Source organism: Galleria mellonella, unplaced genomic scaffold (assembly GCF_026898425.1).
Source record: "Galleria mellonella isolate WM207_F2 unplaced genomic scaffold, CSIRO_AGI_GalMel_v1 utg139, whole genome shotgun sequence".
Lineage (NCBI taxonomy): Eukaryota > Metazoa > Arthropoda > Insecta > Lepidoptera > Pyralidae > Galleria > Galleria mellonella.
Window position 1 is genome coordinate 1,150,001 of NW_026441995.1, and position 22,586 is coordinate 1,172,586.

Here is a 22,586-nt window from a genome sequence, read left to right on the forward strand (position 1 = left end):
GTTTGGCTGGCGGGCCGTAATTTGGACATCCCTGATTTAATATACAGAAAACTAAACATGACAGAGAGACAAAACATCAACGATCGCTCCATAAATACTGACATTCTATAAACGAGGCATAATTTTTAAATTCCCGTAAAACTAATTTGTAACATTTTGAAAAAAAAAAAAAAATCTTTTATATCCAGCGTGTCCTAGAAAAAAACCAAAACTCTACAGGCATACAATCAGAACTGTATTGTTAACAGATCGTTGATTTACATCAATTTATATATATTAACATCTATGGCTTATTTCATGCGTCGCTTTTTTTAGCCTTCACAACACGTGGTATTCATATACCTTCATAGGTAGCTCTTATAGAGTTTATTTGTTCTATAGTCTACTATTAAAAGTGTTTGTAACTTAGTCTGATAAAGTCCAACTTGTATTGTCAAACAATTGTGCTAATTAAGTAATATCAATAAGTAAATTATTCTATCAACTGGTACGTTCATTAATCATCTTTATTCACCATTAATAAAGTTCATAATTGATTTGAAATGTTGCATAACAGCCCTTACCGATGTAAGACCATATTGGGCCAGATTCTGAGGTGTCACTTTTCTAAACCTATCTTTTAACCTAATATATTTAATTTGGTACTTTCTGTTTTATGTACCATCACAAACTAAATTGATAATAATAATCAAATTAAGTGCAATTAAAAATTAATAAAGTATTCACTGTAATTTCAAATAGAAATTTTAGAAACAGTTTAGAAAAACAGTGTCTCAGAATCGACCCTATTATTTGTCCCTTGTACCTTTCACACAAACTGTCGAGTGTTAACACTTGTTCGAAACAGTGCCTGCCCATTGTTAATATATGTGTCAACAGATCACAGGGAGAATTCGAAGTCATCAAAATCACTGGGGTACAAGTACATTATCTCACTGTATTTAAGTGCACATTTACATAACAGTGTCTGCATTATGAAGTGCCTCCATTCAATATGTTATAAATTAATCGATATGCAGACACTGTTGGCCGACTTCGAATCTCCAGTGCTATTCGCATCGGAGCTCTAACGATACGAATGGTTCGTAGTAAAGCCTCTCGCTCAATATAATTCACAATTATAATTTTTAAATGCTATAATTATCATACTTCTCCGATATTTAACGTCTTAACACTAATGTATTCTAAAATATATATATATATATATATATATATATATATATATATATATATATATATATATATATATATATATATATATATATATATATATATATATATATATATATATATATTAGTTCAGTTTTAGCATTGTTGTAACTTGGTCTAATATTATATTTTATACACCTAAACCAAGGAAGATTAAATGTTACGAGAAAGGACGCTCGCTCTAAACTAAATCACAAAATTTAAAAAGCCTAAAATACGCCGGATTACCAAACATGTGTGTTATATAAACATTGGTACACTAATATATAATATTCATTTACCTAATCACTCGTCTCTTATATATATATGTATATATCATGTAAATACCATCAAAGTATCATATTTAGTGTGTAAGTAACAACAAATAAATATATAACCAAATTTTAGTTAAAAAAAATTGGAATAAAATCAATATATTGAATGTAATGTATCAATTAAACTAATAACTTTAAATGTGCTTTAAATCACTCGAGTCATTGTCCTACTTTCTCATTATTTTTAGTGGAACACAGTATCCTGAGTTATTTTTTTTTTTTTTACAACACAGGGGGCAAACGAGCATGCGGCTCACCTGATGGTAAGTGACTACCGCCGCCCATGGTCACCCACAACAAGTTAATGAAGTACAAGTACATCGCATCCGCATTTTATCCCCTACATCCATTATACCTAGACTTGTATGTATGACGAAGAACATAATCTCGATGTACATTTAAATCCGGTTATAATATCCCAAAATAAATTAAAGGGAAATTTTATCAGCGGATAAAATGCACGACTTAAATACAAACCGAGTATGGGACAGTGTGTATTCTGCCTCAGTGTTAAAAACGTTTAAGAATAAAAAAAAATAACGTCTTATGACCTCCATACATGGTCAAGCGGCTCGACTCGAACATGGATATTTTACTGTTCGTAAGACAAAGATAGAACTATTCCGAAGATATCACCTTTATCTTACAAAAAGCGAAATATGCGTGCTCAATCAACCCGCATGACCGTCTACGGAGACCTTAACGTCGTCGTATTGTGCTCTCTCATGAAAAACGTGTTGATCAAGGACAGTTAACATTAGCGATTCGATCCACAGGGCATGCGCAGTAAATTTTACGTAAAAAAATTCAATAACTGTGCATATGTATGATTTTGTTCAAATTGTTCACCGTGAAAAATTACAAAATTATGCGATTGTCTTATTCCGTTTGGATGTTTAAACACATCAGCAAACGAAGCGTCATTAGCTATATCTAGAACTAAGATTTCAGTTTGATATTTCTAAATACCAATATAAAATAAAACCTTTCACGTCTTATTACGAAGTTAAGTAAAAAATATGTCATAATAGGAAACACATTTTTTTCTTTATTAAGTGATGTATTATGTAGAATATGAATCAAAATTTATAACAGAATTTTTTTACAGGATCCAACTTAGTTATTGACGATCCGTAAATACAATGTACTTTTTCTAAAATTAAATTTTTAGAAATAATTTAAGGGAACTGAAGCGCAGTATTGGTTATTTTTTTCAAAGGCAACTAAACATTTATAAAGACCTTGTCATTTTAAAACATCGAATGTTCAAATAAGACTAAACAAAAAATGATTACGCTACATTTTTTTTAAATCAAACGCGTCATTATATTTTCGTCCAGATCAATCGAATCGGCGTCAATTTATAGCTTAGCTCATAAATTATTACGATGAGAATCATACGCGGGACGTTAGCAGTGCAAAGCGACTCAATTGTAAAGATAAACGGATTGACTTATATGTATTCATGTCGATAATTCTCGACCCGGATTGACTTAGGTGTATTTTTGTCGATAATTCTCGACCCCGATTGACTTAGGTGAATTTTTGTCGAGAATTATCGACCCGGATTGACTCGGGTGTATTTTTGTCGAGAATTATCGACCCGGATTGACTCGGGTGTATTTTTGTCGAGAATTATCGACCCGGATTGACTTAGGTGAATTTTTGTCGAGAATTATCGACCCGGATTGACTCGGGTGTATTTTTGTCGATAATTTTCGACGAGATGTGGGACGATGCCTCTTTACAATGAAAATGTAATATATAAATGATTTTTTTAGGTAAATAATAATGTAAGCAATATAAAATACAATGAGTGCGGCATATTTGGTAAGCCAGCCTTTTTTGATCGATTAAATTCCATAAATAAAGCTTAAGATTCATATTACTAATATTCACAACTGGTCACACAAAAAGTACATGAGTAAATACGTGTGCAGACACCGAAATATGTTATTAGTAATTTCAAATTGTATATATTTAAAATCAACAAGTGGAGTCCTCTCTTACAAATTGGTACTATTGGAAACAAAACTAACAGTCGTGGGAGGAAAAAACCAAAGGGAATAAAAAAAATCAGATATATATATATATATATATATATATATATATATATATATATATATATATATATATATATATATATATATATATATATATATATATATATATATATATACCATATTTATTTCATTTAAACAACAGCCCCTTATGTGAATTAAGAAAAAGAGAAGGGACCTATCCCATAAGAATAGAAAGGAACTAATACTCGTGACCCGGAGATAATGGGTTTCACCCCGAGGCCCCAGTCAAGTACGTGAAATAGTAAAGTCCGTAAATAATACCTACTTTAGTGCTTGCGATTTTATTTCAATACAATTTTTTTTTTATTATTTATTTATAAACTATAATTATCTTTAGGTCGAGGGATGGGCAGCAGCGTCCCTCTTAGAACATCACCAAATGCCTGACTGCAAAATAAGTAAACCAAATTATAAAAACTATTGAGGTCAGAAGGGAGAAAATTTTGGAACACTTTATATAGGACACTATGTAGTGTCCTATATAAACATTATAATAGAAGGGATAGAGGGAGACCAAGGTATAGTAACATCAGGTAAATCAATGAAAAAATAGGTCGTACCAAGAGGTGAAGAGACTCGCTGAAAATCGTAATGAGCGACAAGAGCTCCAAAGACAAGAGCGATGCTCTTAAATATGTTTTTTTTTTTTAATTTTAATTATGTCTTAATTGTTCCAGTCCGCACTCGTATTGACTCATATTCTAAACTACAGGCGACATTGACAGATAGCAGGTATGTGGGATTTGTGATCGTAATACAAAGGATATATACACCAACATTACACATGTCTATATACGTGAATAGAGAACTTTCCAGATATTTCCGGGCAGATTTTTAAACGATTGCCATCCATAGTACGCAAAGAAAAATTAACGAGAATTATTCAGATTTTGTTGCGAAAAAAATCTACTTAGTGACAATTATTAACATGTAACTACTAAAGCAGTAAACCTTGACAATTAAAAGAATCATCAATATCGACGCAGTATAGGCGAATATACGCCAGAACAAAAATCATGGGCATCATCAGGTCAAGACGTGATCATTCTATAAAAACTAATATCATCATTTCTACATAAAAAAAAAACCAAGTCCAACATCAATTTTAACATTAATAACGGGACCAGCCTGAATACAAATTACATTAATAAAAAAATAATCATTAAAATTTACCTGACAAATCGAATGAAATCCTATTTTTTTAACGTCTGTAACACGGACTTTATTCTAAAAATACTTTTGTAATAAATTTTACACAGTTTGCTAAAATAAAAATAGTTAAAAAAAAAATCACATGCACCTTTAGATTTTTATATTCGCAAAAAAAAGTAGTCCAGCAGAAATTCTAGAAAACATGGCAATCTATGTAAAATAATTAATTACATAATATTTATAATAGACTTAGTTAAAATACATACTTTTTTTTTTTACATTCAAAAGGTATTTTGGTGTCATTTCACTAATACTAGGAAGCTAAAATTGTCAAAAAACAGGGTTAAACATACGTACCAACAGCGATATATATATATTTGTTTTATTGTAAATTTTACTAGAAACTTCGAAGTTTAGGTCTTATTTGTACTCCGATTTTGTCCTTAATTCGGTCACGTAGTACGCATTCGAAAATCACTTCATTACCATAATCACTTCCTATGTTTATTAAATAATGTAATATTAGTACAGTGCAGTTCAGTATTATATAGAAAATAACTTGAGAACGTGATCCAAAAAAAAGAGACTTTTAAGTCCAACACCAAATCTACTATTGTGATGTAAAAACTAAACTAGGTTTTCAAATACAGCGAACGCTCTATATAAGCAATCTCTCTATAACCAACATTCTTTATATTTTATTTATTCTACTCAGCTTAGTAAAAGAAATAAGTAAAAATATTTTCCAATATTTTTAAACTCCTTTTTTCACCTATAAGTAACTTTTCCCAATAAGATTTTTTTATTAAAATTGATTCGAATGAGTTGCCTATATAGAGCGTTCACTGTAAAAAAATTCTATGGAGCCAACTGAAAGTTATATCCTTTCAGATAAAAAAAAACCCCCTAATCGATTTATTAATAACGGAGTAATGGTAACAAATATAAAAAAAAAAAATACAACCCAATTGAAAACTACCTACTTTTTTGGAAAGAAAACTCTACTGTTCCCCCTCAAAGCAAGATAGTTATTATAAAAATATGTACACAAAATGAAAACAATTATTTGCATCCTTTTAAAGTATTCTAACGGTGATACAGGGAACGGGGGGGGGTAGTAATGGGATCTACCAGCCCCATTACTAGCAATAAACCCAATCAGGTCAACCTCCACGCGGTTCTTGGAGACCATCGTCATTAATTCCAGTCGAATTCGTCACGATAGGCTAGCCAATTGACCTGCTTTCGTCATCGCCCATTGTCCCTCACTGGTACCTCGCCTGTGTAAAAGGATAACGCAGGCGAGGTCACCATTCCATTATTAGCCATTAAAAAAAAGCAGTTTAACTGCACAAAGAAACATAGATAGAAATACCAAATATTTCATACCTAACGACAATAGGTAGGTCGAATTTTTTTTTCTTTTTCGACCATTTTTTTTTTAATTTCCTAATTAAGTAGTCATCTGCCCAATATGTAAATATAATTTTTAACTTATCATAACCCACAATATATTATTTTAGTAATTTTTTTTATTAATACTCTGTTACTTGTAAACTTTGTCTAATACATCCCTTTTAGGGATGAATTCCCATACATCTTTTCTTAATACTCACTTATTTAATTATAAATAAACACAACTGGGCATTGTACAATGCGCCATCTAGTACCAAAACAATGAAACAACTGAGAGACACACTTTTTTGTAAATATATATAGAAAAACAAACAGATGCACTAATGGATATTTTTATTGTATGAAGATCAAATCTGAGAATATCGAAAAATTAAAGAAAAAAAAGTAAGAAAAAAGTCGAACATAATTTGGACTCATTTTCGCACTAAGCCTCTCATTCGGGTAAGTCGTGGCTAGTACAGCCAGTGAAGCTACACCCAAAAGCACAAAAGCTTCCTGGCATCATCACAGGCCTCACGGAGCGACATCACTGTTCTGAGGATTTCTAAACTTTGAGTAGCCCCAGCTACATGTTCCAGGATTACGTGAACAACCATTTACTGAGCGTCAAAACAGTCTCGACATAGAGGCTTGTCTGTGGCTGCTATTGTGTATAAATATTTATTTAAAGGGTAATGACCCGTGAGGCAGTATTCTAAACTACTGGAATACCATAGACTACGTCCACAAGGAACGCCCAGGCAAAATTGCATGCTTGTAGACATATCGATTTAGCAGAGGATTATCTGAAAATCAGGTTAGATACCTGTAATCAATATAAAAAGTAAGTTTGTTACCTCTTAACGTCTAAACAAGGGAATTGATTACTTGGATAGGATAGAGGTAGTCATAGGACATACTTTATGTCCCGGTCATCCCGACAATCCCGGACATGCGGACGAAGGCGCGGGTAAAAGCTAGTTATAAATAATTGAAATAAATAAGATACAGAAAGCTTAGACACTGCGCCCACAGCTCTTTCACTCGAGGCCTCGAACTCAAAATGAAAAATTCGAAATTTAAAAAAAAAATGTAGCAAAATGAATTATTTGAATTTTCTCCACAAAACGAGTAATATTTATAAATAAAAATTAAAAAAAAAGATAAGGAACTGCACTGTAGTAATATCGTTGATAAAAGTAATTGTGTGATATATAACATAAACCGTAGTGTGTATTTCTGTATGATCACTAAATAATGTCTATACAATTAGGATTGTGATGTTAAAACACTTTTATCGATTACCAATCGATAAAAGTCGAATATAAAGAGAGAAAAACTGAAATTTTATTTCAATTTTGTCCCCCTTAAAAAAATTTTACAAGAGCTAAAAATAATCCCTCTATACGTTAATTAGTACTCGATTAATCACTAGTTACAATGACGAATATTTCAGTAACGTTTACCGATATATCTGTAACGATGGCCGTACACGCTGCGACAAATCGCTGCGATTTATCCTTTTAATTCGAAATCGTAGATCAACGACAAATCGTATCTGTATAAGGAACTGACATTTTCCCTCGCCCATATACAATTGATCGTTAATTGTACAGATTAAAAATATGAATTTGTCGCATCGTGTGTAGTCTCGTTTTATTACGTGAAGTGTACACACAACAATATATTGTCCCAACACGCCTGCAACTTGCAAACATACCTATATATTTTAAGTATATCTGTCGTATTATATACTAACATTTACCATGCTTTTTTTTTTTAACTAATAAAAAAAAATGTTTTTTCATTGCACTCAATATTTGCAAAATACTGGCAGCTTCAGAATTTTTACAACTACGCTACACACAAAAAGGCCATTACACCTCTCTTAATTTTATTTAAGGGCAGTCGAAAAGGCCTTATTGTTATTTTAAAAAAATTTTGAAGCTGGCCACACACAGAAAAAAAGTTAAATCGACATATGTCAAAGAGAGGGCGCAGGGCCCTCGAGTCCAAACAAATATGCCACTTCACTTAGCGTAAAACTTAAAATGTACCACACAAACTTGTATCCACTTAACCCCACAGTTCCAAGGCCGTCCGTAATAAACTAAACTCACTGTCTTCATACGTCCAATTAGCATTACAATTCAATTAATCACTCATTCCAATTATTGCCAAGATACTATCAAACGTCCCATTTTAGGTGAATGTGGAATTGTCCTTAGATTGTCGCACGTTCTATATTTAAATTCAAATTTCCGTTGAGCTCTTTTAGAATGTAGCACACAGCATGATCCCATACATTATTTTACTGTCACTATAAACGATGGGAGACCGTGTATTTACATGGTAATACATTTAGTCTCCCCTATAGCGTCTAAATCGAAGCATTTCTAATTCCGACATAACGTATCCTTCTCCACTGATCCCTTTAAACCATCACTTAACTTATTTCATATCAAGAATATAGATCCATTACAATTTACTCACAAAGAATACGTTATGCATAACTCACTAAAATTCCTAGGACAATTCCACCCCATAGGGCAAAGTGAACGTATGCATTAGGTGCGCGGTATATTCCGAGCGTACTTGCGAGTACTCTAGTGCGACGTCGGTGCGACGTCGGTGGGACGTCGGCGTGACGTCACCGCGACGTTAGCGCGACGTCAGCGCGGCGCTAGTGCGGCGCGTGGTGACGCGCAGTCACGCGAGCGTCGCGGGCCGTCAATATGCGCGTCGTTCCTCCATATCAGACATCTGCAAATTAATTCGATGACATCTGTAAAATGTACTAACATTATTTAATAATAAGTTTGTAACGATGGATGGATGAATTGAATGGATTTGAATGAACTTAGAACACGTAATATTTTATGTACTGAATCACGCTGGCAAAGATTGGACAATTTATTTTGCAATTTTAAATAAAAAAAAATTACATTTCACAAAACTTTGGAGAAATGTAAAAAGTAGGCTTGGGGAAATTTGAGCATTTTTTGTGGACAGTTTCGGTATTTGTAAACTGTACAGAGATAGATAAATATAATCTATCTATACTTATAATAAATCTGTATAGAGGTCAATTCTGTACATGAAATATATTTCCAAAATAACTATCAGGGGGTGATCAGTGACCGATACTGATGCCAAAAATGCAATCAGTAAAATTTTTGTCTGTCTGTATGTTAGTTATAGAAACAAAAACTACTCGACGGATTTTAACGAAACTTGGTACGATTCTTTATACTCCTGGGCAGGTTATAGTATACTTTTCATCACGCTACGATCAATAGGAGCAGAGCAGTGAAGGGAAATGTTGGGAAAAGGGGAGAAGTTACTCCATTTTTAAGCTTCCGTCGCGTGTGCAGCCTTAATGGCCACTTTTTAAAATGTAAAAATGTCCAATGCACCGTGCGACACCGGGACAGTTAAATTAAGTATGCTATGTGTGTTAAAATATATGAATAATTATATAGCATTATATATATATATATGTAATAAGAGAAAGAGAGGGTGAAATAACGCAAAAGTAGAAAAAGAAAGGAATGGTATTTTATCCATTATTCACTTTGTGGTACATGGCCAAATTAAATTAAAAACGATACAAATTTGTAATTGGGTAAAAGTCCTGACAATTGTATCGATATAGAGAAAAAAATATTAACGTTTAGGTAAAAATCTAAATTCACATCTGACAACCCTGTGTGTTTTTTTTAAATGATGATAATGGAATGGTAACCCCACCCGCGCTATCGGTATACACCGGCGGGGCACCAGTGAAGTATGATAGGTGAGGATGAAGCAGGTCAGTTAGCCCATCGTGACGAATTCAACAAGAATTGTTCACTATGGCTTCCAGGGGGAACCACGTGGAGGTCGACCTAATAAGATATACTGCTAGCAATGGTGCTGTCAAACTCCATTGCTTACAATCCTTTTCCCCCAAACCCTGTGTGTTAAGTCCGCATACGTTGCGTGCGTTGGTAACGTGTGCGTGCGTGGGTGTGCGTGTACGTGCGTGCGTGGCGTGCGTACGTACGTTGTGCTGGCGCGCGCGCTTGTGCGGCGGCTCGGGCGGCGCCTCCTCGATGACCAGCTCGCCGCCCAGCGAGCACGCCTCCTCCGCGACCGAGCTGCCTCCCCCGCCGCCTCCTCCGCCGCTGCCGCTGTACCCACCACTGGAAACCGTACATATCACCGTCTCAGCTCATTCATCCTGCCTAATTACAATCACTTCCTCCTCTATAAACAATATAGAGGAAGAAGAGAGAATACAAATCTTGTCTCTAACAATATAATATTACACTCCGTCAAATTTACATTACAGCCATTGGAAAACGTAGTGGCTAAGTCCTGATGAATTCATCACAAATTGTGATTATGTCTTGTAATTGCTTATATTTATAATAAGTTTACTATTGTAATCTTTTGGAGGAAACAATAAAGAGTATCTATCTATCTATCATCACACTCGTCACCTCACTTATCATCTCTCACTAACCTGACAGCGTATACTGACAGTACAAATAGTGCTGCTATTTTTTTTATACCACTGAAGTAGCAAACAAGCATACGGCCCACCTGATGGTAAGCGGTTACCGTAGCCTATGAACGCCTGTAATACCAGGGGTATTACGCGCGCATTACCGACCCTAAAGAAACCTTTGAACCCGCTTTTGAAGAACCCCATGCTGTAGTCTCATTGGAAAACTTCGGCAGGAAGCTCATTCCATAACCTGAGTGTTCATGGGAGAAAACATCTCTAAAACCTGATTGTACGTGACCATCTAGGCTGTAAAGTATAAGGGTGAACTCCCTGTTGATGGCGAGCCATGCTATCCAAAATTATCTAAATCCAGAGAACAAGATCTATTATGTTACTACCAAATATTTATTTATTTATTCATAGGAACACCAACAGTATATTGCATTATAACATTTGTGAAATACATTAAATACAATATTAATGCACGTGCCATATTAAATGTATTCACAGCATTTACTTTAACATAATTATACAGTACTTAAAATTACATACATACATATCTGTCACGCCTGTCTCCCATTAGGGTAGGCAGAAACAATGGAACGCCAAATGCTTCGATTCAAACAAACCTCTTTCGCTTCCTCCACATTCATCAATCTTTTCATACACGCTCGCCGGTTACGGGTACTTTTAATTTGGCCCTTCTTCAGCACGTCGCCTATTTGGTCGACATACGTCCGTCTAGGGCGGCCCCTACCGACATCTCCATTCATTCTTGCTCGATAAATCTCTTTCGTAATTCTTCTTTCATCCATCCTCTCCAAATGACCAAAAATTACTTAAAATTGTTACTAAAAAAGATAATAATTCAGTAAACCTAAGAGGCGTAACGATCAGGACGGCAACGAATCGGGAAATGATTATTTTGCATTATAATCATCGTCCTGACGAAATGCCCCATCTCAGGTTTTTTTTTATGCAACTTAGAATGGCAAACAAGCTGACGGCCCACCTGATGGAAGATGGTACCTATCGCCTACAGACATAGGCAGTACCATGGACATGATCCGCTATCATTTGAAGGGTTGTGTTGTCAAGTTTGTGTGGTGACACTTACGCATAATACGGCGAGTGCTGGTGTATGACGACATTCGCCGGCACCTCCTCCTCCTGTATGGAGACCAGGTTGCCCACGGAACTAGTACCGACAACGTACTTTTCTGTAACACAAAATAAACAAATATATATTCAAAATAGAAAAATATAAAATCAAAAACTATATTATTACTCCCCAGAGGGTTTTACTGCCATGTGACGTAATAAGACGTCTTTGCTTTTATACAGAATGCATGGCAATGTATATACATATAGCAGAGTGGTATTTGGAGGGGTTAAAAAGCCTATCTTATATGAATAAGAATAGGATTTTCTATGCGTAACCTGTCGAATTCAATAAGCCACCAGAGGAAGACTGTACAAAAGTCGATTGCTTGGGTACCTCTGTCCCATTCGTGTTTCAACCGTGAAGCAGCTGTTTCGGTTTGTTGTGCTGTTTGCATGGCTGTGTTTCAGTTTGAAGGGTGGGATATGGCGTGAATTTACTGGATACAGAGGAATAACATCTGAGTCCTCAGAAATGGCAACGCATGGGGGGTATCATGGGAGAAACAGTATACTCTGTTATGTTCATGGTATTGCTCATGTCTATAGGCGACGGTTACCACTTTCCATCAGGTGGACCGTCAGCTTGTTTGCCATTCTAAGTTGTATAAAAAAAAGCCTCCCACACTCTCTTTAAAATGGCGGATGGGAGAAAAATCTATTTTCAAAACAAGGAAAAGAGGACAAGTAAACATGGTGGTGACCATGCAAGTCTTGGACCCGCCATTACAGTGAAGAGACGGAACACCGTGTGCTTTCAGCTGATAGTAGTCCAGCTGTATCTACTCGTCTCTCCATTAGACATGGTGATGGGGACGGATTTCTCCACGTAAAATAATAATGCGCACCTTCCCGCTCGCCGCCGGCGCCATTAGTAACGACGGTGATCTGGTGGCCGGCCATCACGAGCCCGCTACCACCAGAGTTGTACGCCAGCCCGTGACCTGGATAATATATTTTTTGTTTAATATTAATGCTTACCAAAGGGAGACTGTACAAAAGTCGTTTGCTTGGGTACCTCTGTCCCATTCATGTTTCAACCGTAAAGCAGTGGTGTTTGACGCCTATAGACATGAGCAGTACCATGGACATAACAGAATATACTGTTTCGCCCATGAAACCCCCCATGCGTTGCCATTCCTGAGAACTCGGGTGTTATTCCTCTGTACCCAGTAAATTTACGCCATATCCCACCCTTCAAAGCGAAACACAGGCATGCAAACACAACTGCTTCACGGTTTAAACACGAATGGGACAGAAGTACTAAAGCAATTGACTTTTGTACAAAGTCTCCCTCTGGTATAAGTATATAGTAAGTATATAGAACACTAATAAAAAAACGAGTCAGCTAATTTGACAATTAGCCGACAAAAAGTTGACCCGTTTTTGAGGCTCGATGCTCTATCTATATAATCTAAACAGACTATATACATTATTTTCTGTCTACAGAAGCCTGAGCTGATCCAAATAACAGAGTATGTATCAGTAACAGTACCAGGTGATCCTGGTGCACTCTGACTGACGCCGCTGCGCTGCGGGAAGAGATACTGCGTCGACTGACTGTTGCTGTTATTCAATCGCTGCTGACTTGCCTGCGAACACGAATAATAATATTATAAGTATGCATGTGACCATGTGGTCCCGTCATAGAATAGGCCATCCCTTCCAGTCCCGTGGGTGTCGTAAGAGGCGACTAAGGAAGCTTAATGGTCGAGTGGTAAGGGTAAAAGCGTTCCACTTAAAAGGTCTGTTAAAATATTTTGGTTTAAAATTGCAACTGTTAATTACAACAATAAGAGCAAAGGACCGGAAAAAGATGGATGCTCTCGAGATATGGTGATGGCAAAGGATGCTGCGAATTCCCTGGACAGCAAAGCGCACGAACATATCCGCCCTGGCGCAACTCCGAATAAAAGATAGGCTCTCCTCAACAGTCTACTATCGGAGCATTCTCGGCTACTTCGTTCATATTGCTCACCGACAGTCCGACAATCTGGACAAGCTAATGGTTGTAAACAAGATAGAGGGAAAAAGACCACGCGGACGATCGCCTAGTCGATGGTCGGACCAAGTGACCGCCATTACGGGACTGTCTGTTGCAGCTGCCCTGCGGGAGGCTAACGAACGTGCGAAATGGAGTAACATTATAAGAGAGACAACAGACACCTTTCAAGGGACCTTCAGTAATGAAGTGGACGAAGAGAGAGAGAGATAGAAAGAGAGATTTTAGTTAACTTCAGTTAAAAATACAAAAAAATTATATACAAAGTAATCTTAATAAAGCGGTTCTTGTTAAGTGTTAGGATTGAGTGGAAACATCTCAATTAAATTATCTGTGAATTTTTAAATATTTAGTTTTTTTTCTAAATATTTCTGGCTGATTACTTTAAAAATATATAATGACGCTCATCAGAATGACCTTGACATATTTGGACTCAATTATTATCAATTTAGCAAACAATTGTATAAAATAATGTAATATTTAGAAATTTCTTATATAATTTTGTTTTGTTTTTTATTTAACTTTCTTTATGTTTATGTTTATTATTATGTTTAATTTTGTTGCAGTCGCATTTATTATTGGATCATGCCGTGTGCACATGTTGTGGCAAGTTTACCTGATACCTATTATGTACTTGCATGTTATAATTTAAGTTTGTATTTGTAAACTTCTGTTATGGGCGCCTAATAAATAAAATAAAACAAATAAATAAAATAAAATAAATAAATAAAATAAAATACTCTGCTACCGAACCAGAAAGTTAATCACAGAATACGTTACATATAAATGTACTGCTAAAAACTTTGCATCTATTTACTTAAATAACTTTAAAACTATTTGTCTTAAAGTACCATATAAAAAAAAATATGATTCTCACAATAATCCCTTCCATTTGATATATCACACACACATTATCAATAGAGTTTGCTAAATCAATCCAATAGTTTGGTAGCAAAATGACTGTGATAAACAGACGGACAGAGCCACACGAGTGATCCCAAATAGCTTCCGTTTCCTTCCTTTTTGAGGTATGAACTTCCAGAAACAGCAAGTGTTACCTGGTGCTCGTGCTCCTCGCCGGACAGCAGGTCGGGCGTGGGCTCTCGCGAGAGCTCCTCGGGCGTCACCAGCCCCGACACACCCACCTGCGACGGGGACGTCGGCGCGCTCCTGCCAACAACATACAAACACTTCAGTTTTTTATTTTTTTTATACCACGAAGGTGGCATACGAGTGTACAGCCCGCCTGATGGTAACCACCTAACACTAGGGATGTTGGGGGGAAGGCATTGTTAGTAATAGAGACTACCAGTCCCATTGCTAGCAATACACCCTGACAGGTCGATCTCCATTGCCGTCGGAGATGTGGTGAGTGCGATAGCGAACCCATGTCTCCGACATATGACATCTCGAAGGTATATCGTCTGGTTTCTGGTGGGTACACCCCCGTCTAACAGGGGGATTCTCACTGTACCCATTCACTTCCCACAAGGTGTATGGGTCTGCATAAACCATTTTCCAGACGTTAAAAAAAAAGTCGATCTCCACGCAGTTCCCCCTGGAAACCATCGTGGTTAATTCCTGTTGCTTTCGTCACGATGGCGTAACTGACCTGCTTTCATCCTCACCTATCATCCCTCACTGGCGCCCCGCCAGCATATACCGGTAGCGCAGGCGAGGTTACCATTCCATTATCATCCGTTAAAAAATATAGGTATTTTATGTAACTTTTTATCTTATTCTTACTACACTAATATAACGTTGTATAGTTAAAATTGTGTTCAACAAAAAAACCGTCTTTAACCATCATCAAACCTATTTGGACATATGGGATACAGCTTTGGGGTTCAGCCAGTAACAACAACCAGAGGGAGACTTTGTACAAAAGTCGATTGCTTGGGTACCTCTGTCCCATTCATGTTTTAACCGTAAAGCAGTTGTGTTTACATGGCTGTGTTTCGGTTTGAAGGATGAGATATGGCGTGAATTTAGAGGGTACAGAGGATTAACACCTGAGTCCTTAGGAATGGCAACGCATGGGGGGTATCATGGGCGAAACAGTATAATACTCTGTTATGTCCATTGTACTGCTCATGTCTATAGGCGACGGTTACCACTTTCCATCAGGTGGGCCGTCAGCTTGTTTGCCATTCTAAGTTGTATAAAGAAAAGAAAACTCTGTAATGTCCACAGTACTGCTCATGTCTATAGGCGACGGTTACCACTTTCCATCAGGTGGGCCGTCAGCTTGTTTGCCATTCTAAGTTGTATAAAGAAAAGAAAACTCTGTTATGTCCACAGTACTGCTCATGTCTATAGGCGACGGTTACCACTTTCCATCAGGTGGGCCGTCAGCTTGTTTGCCATTCTAAGTTGTATAAAGAAAAGAAAACTCTGTTATGTCCACAGTACTGCTCATGTCTATAGGCGACGGTTACCACTTTCCATCAGGTGGGCCGTCAGCTTGTTTGTTGTTGCTTGTTGTGTTGCTATTCTAAGTTGTATAAAAAAAAATGTAAAAATACTGGAAAGGTTCCAAAGTAAGACAATAAGAAACATGCTTAATATACCACAATATATAAGTAATAAACTTATGTATATGGACATCAAACTGAAGACGGTAAAACAGAGAATCGAAACATTCAGCAAAAATTATCAATCCAGATTGAATTTCACCAATCAAAATTTAAAAAAAAAACCAGTTAACGTGAATTAAAAACTAAACTACTGTACCAATTTTGATAAAATTTCTACACGATCAGTCTGTAAGTATATCCTTTCAGATAAAGAAAAAAAAATCGCAAATCGGTTTACAACTGACGGAGTTATGAAGCGACAAGTGCCAAAAAATTCAAACGAATCGAGAACCTGCTTATTTTGAAGTCGGTTAATAATAAACAAAACGTGGTAAATGTAATTAGTATTGTACTGCTGATGTCAAAAATACGTTGATAACGCTTATCGCGCTTCGTACACAAACATAGTTTTTTTTTTTTTATTAATATGTATTGGTCGGTAATTAGATTTACTACAAGTACTATGTCGTATGTATATTCCTTAGTACTTATATATCAAATTCAATTATATATATATATATATATATATATATATATATATATATATATATATATATATATATATATATATATATATATATATATAATAAAATCGTAGCTGGTTACTGTCTGTACGTGGGAGATATATAAGAAAAACTATTATAGGGGCCTTCATGAACGCAAAAGAACCCAAATTTAGAATTTTCGTCTGTCTGTACGTTTGTGCGCGCTTATCTCGAAAACGGCTTAACCGATTTGAATGCGATTTTTACTAATGCGTAGCGGCTTACTCCACTTAACATTCAGTGTTTGTTTTATTTCAATCGGTTCATAAATAAAAAAGTTATATCAATCTAAAGAATCACATATAAAATGCTATAAAATAACCGATTAGTTGAATTTGCTGAAACTTTATGGAGGTATTAAGTACATAATTATGATTTAAATATATATAATATAAGACCGGATTCATGAAGAGTTCCAATGGGAATGATATACGGTAACTACATAGAAGCGGGCAATGCCGCGGGAAACGACTAGTATAGAATAAAATATTAAAATTTGTTACATCAGAGTATTTACATAACAACATGACAAATATACATACACAACTAGCGACTTGTCCCGACTTCGCACGAGTATGCGAACGTGACGCAACGTTTCACAAGTGTCAAAACCACATCTAATTCGGTACAGTAGTTTTTGAAGGAAAATACGGACTGATAAAATTAAAAATTATACAATTTTAGCCTCTATTACTCATATTATAATTTCACATATTAATTTCTATTTATTTATTAAACGAGTTTACTATTATTTATTTATTTATTTAACACTTAATTGCACCAACATAACATGATTTGTTAAAACAATTTTCAATACGTATAGTGTAGTACAAAAGGCGGTAACTATTGTAATCTTTTGGAGGAAACAAAGAGTACCTATCTATCTATCTATATTTAATACACCTAGACAATGTAAATGGCGGACTTCGTAGCGGTTTACATACGACAAAACAAACACACACATACACACACGATATGTTTACACACAAACAATCGGCTATCTCGTATTGGGTGTATCAATGAACGTGCCCGGGGACACGGCGCCGATAATCACCCGCAATGACGGAGGAAGGTCGTTCATTCATCACTGGTGTTAGAAACATGGGCGTGCAGATAATATGTAGCCATCGACGTAACCTTGTACTGAATAATAACAGCTGATTATTTGTTACTAATTTTTTTTTATGCAACTTAGAATGGCAAAGAAGCTGACGGCCCACCCGATGGAAAGTGGTAACCGTCGCCTATAGACATGAGCAGTATCATGGACATAACAGAGTATACTGTTTCGCACATGATAACTCCTGTACGTTGCCATTCCTGAGGACTCGGTTGTTATTTCTCTGTACCCCGTAAATTTACTGCCATATCCCACCCTTCAAATCGAAACACAGCCATGCAAACACAACTGCTTCACGGTAGAAACACGAATGGGGCAGAGGTACCCAAGCAAACGACTTTTATACAAAGTCTCCCTTTGGCGAATGGAATTTGTTTTTTGATATTCAAACAATCTTATTTATTTGTTTAAATACATTAGTATCTTCAGGAATCCTTAATGTCCTCAGGAATGGCAACACATGGGGAGTATCATGGGCGAAACAGTATGCTCTGTTATGTCCATGGTACTGCCCATGTTTATAGGCGACGGTTACCACTTTCCATCAGGTGAGCCGTCAGCTTGTGTGCTATTCTAAGTTGTCTTGTCTGCCTTTTACCTGGACGTGAGTCCGAAAGGTGCTCGGAACTGTACGCCGCGCGGCCGCCGCGGCCTAAAAGCGAGTTCAATGAGCTTGCCCTCGCTCTGCGGGTCGATGCGCCAGAAGCTGCCCTTGCCGGGCTCCTCCTGGCTGCGCGGCACTTTGATGAAGTATCTGGAAATATTTTGGTTGGCTTACAAGACTTTTGCTTTGTATAAAAGTCGCGTGAATGGTAGAGATGGGTAACATTATTACCGTTCCGGTATCTATATATTGGGTTGCTCTGAACATTGATGGCGATAGGAAATCATCGTTCATTTCCATATTGCCTACAGTTACTTCGGTATGATATTATGTGATAACTGTGATTTAATATATTTGTTATTAAATCAATATATATGTAGATACTATACCTACAATATATACATATTGCTATTATATTAAACATCTCTAGTGCTTGGCTACCTTTATAGGTAAGGATGAAAGGGAGTCAGTTAGCGCATCATGACGAAACCTGCAATAATTTACCACGATAGTTTCCAGGGAGAACAGCATAGAAGTCACCCTGATAGGGTATAATTGCTAGCAACTGGGTTTTTAGACATCATCACTAATAACCTACCCCCCCCCCTCCGCGATGTCGTACTTGCTAGTCCCACGCCCGAAAGGGAGGAATTGTTAATAATGGAGACCAAGGGCCATGTTGCTAGCAATATCCAGGTCGTCCTCCACGTGGTCCCTCCTGGAAACCATCGTGCTGAATTCCGAGTGTATTCATCACGATGGGCTAGCTGACCTATCTTTTCATCCTCACCTATCATCACTCACTGGTGCCCCGGCAGTGTATACCGATAGCGGAGACGGGGTTACCATTCCATCATCACCCATTAAAATAATATCTGTATTGTACTTATTCAAATAAAAAAAAGACTGTTTACAAGCACTTTTAAATCGCAATTTTTTTTTATCTTCTATAGAATACGGATGGTTGTTATCTGTTGAGAAGAGCCTACAAGAAACTCAACAGTTACTCTTTTAAATCTCTGTTAACATTATATGTATTTATTTATTTATTTATACTTTATTGTACACAAAAAATTACAAACATATAATATATATTAAATAAAGATGTACAAGAGGCGAGCTTAACTCTGTAAGAGTTCTCTTCCAGCAAACCCTGAGTGGAAAACAGCATTAATTACCAACGGGCAGTATTTATTTACTATGAATGTATTTATTTACTATGAATGTATTTATTTACTCACCTATTGAGCGACAAATTATGACGTATGGAGTTCTGCCAGCCTTTGTCGGCGGTGCGATAGTACGGGTAGTGCTTGGTAATGTAACTGTAGATGCCGCTGAGGGTGAGCTGCTTGTCGGGCGCGGAGGCGACCGCCTGCACGATGAGCTGCGCGTAGCTGTACGGCGGCTTGGCGTCGTCGCGACCCTCGCGCCCCTCGCGGCCTTCGCGCGACTCACGCGCCTCCCGCACGTCGCGGGTACTGCTGTACCCGGAGTCCGACGTCGTGGACGACACCTGAGGCACAAGGGAATACACGTATGTAAACGACGCAGATACATACAGTGTATTGTAAATGTTAAGAACCTACTTGGTTCAATGGCAGACGATATACAACACAGCAGCTCCTGTCAAAAATAAAGGAAAAAAATACTGATTACCCTTTTGTTAATACTATGAATATTGCTAACTGACTAATATTAACTAGTGTAGGTAAACCAAATCCTGCTCTTGGTCTACCGTCAGCTTGTTTGCCATCCTAAGTTGCATAAAAAAACCTTTTTAAATAAAAATATATAATTAAATACGTGTTCTGCACATATTCAGTTTCTCACAAAAATATGGCACGTCCAGCTGTCTAATTAATACTAGTGGCTCAAGATATATTACATTTCTTCTATAGAAAACTCAAATAAAAGGACGCCAATAAAATAAATTTTAATTTGCACATTGATAATCAAATTCGTTCTGGCTGTATCCACACACATTTCATGCAGGAACTACGAGAACTTCGAATCGAAAAGTTGAAGTCTCAGTTGAACTAAAGAAACTGTTTTTAACAGAGGGTACACAAAAGTCATCTGCTTGGGAACCTCTAATCCATTCGTGGTTCTACCTTAAAGCAGTTGCGTTTGCATATCTATGTTTCAGTTTGAAAATGTGATATGGCAATGAAATTACAGGGCACAAAGGCACTTTAGTCATCAGGAACGGCAACCCATGATGGATATCAAAGGCAACAAAGTATATTCTGTTATGTCCATGGGTACCTTTCATATCATAGTCGACGGTTACCACTTTCCGCCAGATGACTAGCAACTCTATGGGCACGTACATACAAAGGCGTGATACTCACAGCGGTGCCATTAGAAGAGGGCCGCTGGTCAGCTAGCGCGGCATAGTGAGCCACCAGACCAAGGTCCGCGTGCCGGCGGCCCGACGAGCCCGCCCCCCGCGGCGACGTCGGACAACTGTTCGCCGCACTTATTGTACCTGAAACAAAATACGTTATTCAAATGCAATTGGAATGTAGACTTTATTTAAAAGGAATACGGGTTATTATGATGACAAAATACAAAAGTACATGTGCCGCATTCTACCTATAGGGGTGTATTATTTAAAGGAAAATATATTCGGGATATATTATGTTTCGTACTAAGTCATCTCAATATTTGATATGCCTATGTTCAGCAGTGGACAGATAATGGCTGAGATGATGATGATGATGATGATGATGATGACCTCTCATTATTGTATTAAAAACTAGCTATTATTAATCATTATATTCCGTTATTTCACCCGCATAAATCAGTACATAAAATGGCAAAGTTAGGACATAATCTTCACGTATACCAAATTTCATTAAAAACCATTCAGTAGTTTTTGCATGAAAGAGTAACAAACATCTATCCATCCCAGCCATCGTTACAAACTATCCCAATTATTATATTAATAGGATTACTTTTCTCATACATTATTGCATATTAAATTTATTCATCACTAGCGACCCGCCCCGGCTTCGCACGGGTGCAGTGCTGATACTAAATATATATACTACAGAATGTCCTTATAAACAACGTTTATAATTTTTTTGTCATTACACAAATGGAACTGAAAACTGTAGTAATAATGTGAATAATTATATAATAATAATAACCCATGTAAATAACATTACAGGAATATAAGATTTTAATAAACTATTGCGTATAGGAATATCTTTGTTTGTTCTTATCTCCACTGTAGCTTAAAGGCGGGAGTCGTAGTACTACGATTTATCTCGACTGTAGCTTAAAGGCGGGAGTCGTAGTACTACGATTTATCTCGACTGTAGCTTAAAGGCGGGAGTCGTAGTACTACGATTTATCTCGACTGTAGCTTAAAGACGGGAATCGTAGTACTACGATTTATCTCGACCGTAGCTTAAAGGCGGGAGTCTTAGTACTACGATTTATCTCGACTATAGCTTAAAGGCGGGAGTCGTAGTACTACGATTTACGAGTATCTCGACTGTAGCTAAAGGCGGGAGTCGTGGTAATACGATTTATCTCGACTGTAGCTTAAAGGCGGGAGTCGTAGTACTACGATTTATCTCGACTGTAGCTTAAAGGCGGAAGTCGTAATACTACGATTTATGTGGACTGTAGCTTATCCAGTTAACTGTGATTGACGAGTACACTCATCATGTAGAAGTGCATACTTTTATCAAGATTTCGCCTTTAATGTGTTAAGATAAAAGAGGTCTATTAAATGTGTAACTCAATTAGCAGATCCTAGCTAAGTTTGTATGAAGTTCGTTCCATTAACTCGACAAACGTTTGCAGATAAATAAATCCTTTAGATATAAGTAAATGAAGCGTTACAAGTTTACCAACTTGTTTAGTGAACATACAAGTTGGGCTTTAAACAAACTTAGGAATATATTACTTAACATGTG

The 22,586-nt window shown here is 36.7% G+C and overlaps 1 protein-coding gene across 1 annotated transcript in view; it reads right to left on the reverse strand.

The window, feature by feature from the left end:
• Positions 1-1,585: 1,585 nt before the first annotated feature.
• Positions 1,586-22,586, reverse strand: part of LOC113510415 (forkhead box protein K1) — an 89,880-nt gene continuing 68,879 nt past the window's right edge. Inside the window, exons 3-11 of the mRNA XM_052903608.1 lie at positions 21,009-21,145; positions 19,896-20,170; positions 18,649-18,804; positions 14,868-14,979; positions 13,303-13,399; positions 12,656-12,751; positions 11,764-11,866; positions 10,200-10,338; positions 1,586-8,917 (exon numbers count right to left, since the gene is read on the reverse strand). Of these exons, the coding sequence (XP_052759568.1) occupies positions 8,885-8,917; positions 10,200-10,338; positions 11,764-11,866; positions 12,656-12,751; positions 13,303-13,399; positions 14,868-14,979; positions 18,649-18,804; positions 19,896-20,170; positions 21,009-21,145 (1,148 nt within the window). The 3' untranslated portion in view covers positions 1,586-8,884. The remainder of the gene's footprint in view (positions 8,918-10,199; positions 10,339-11,763; positions 11,867-12,655; positions 12,752-13,302; positions 13,400-14,867; positions 14,980-18,648; positions 18,805-19,895; positions 20,171-21,008; positions 21,146-22,586) is intronic.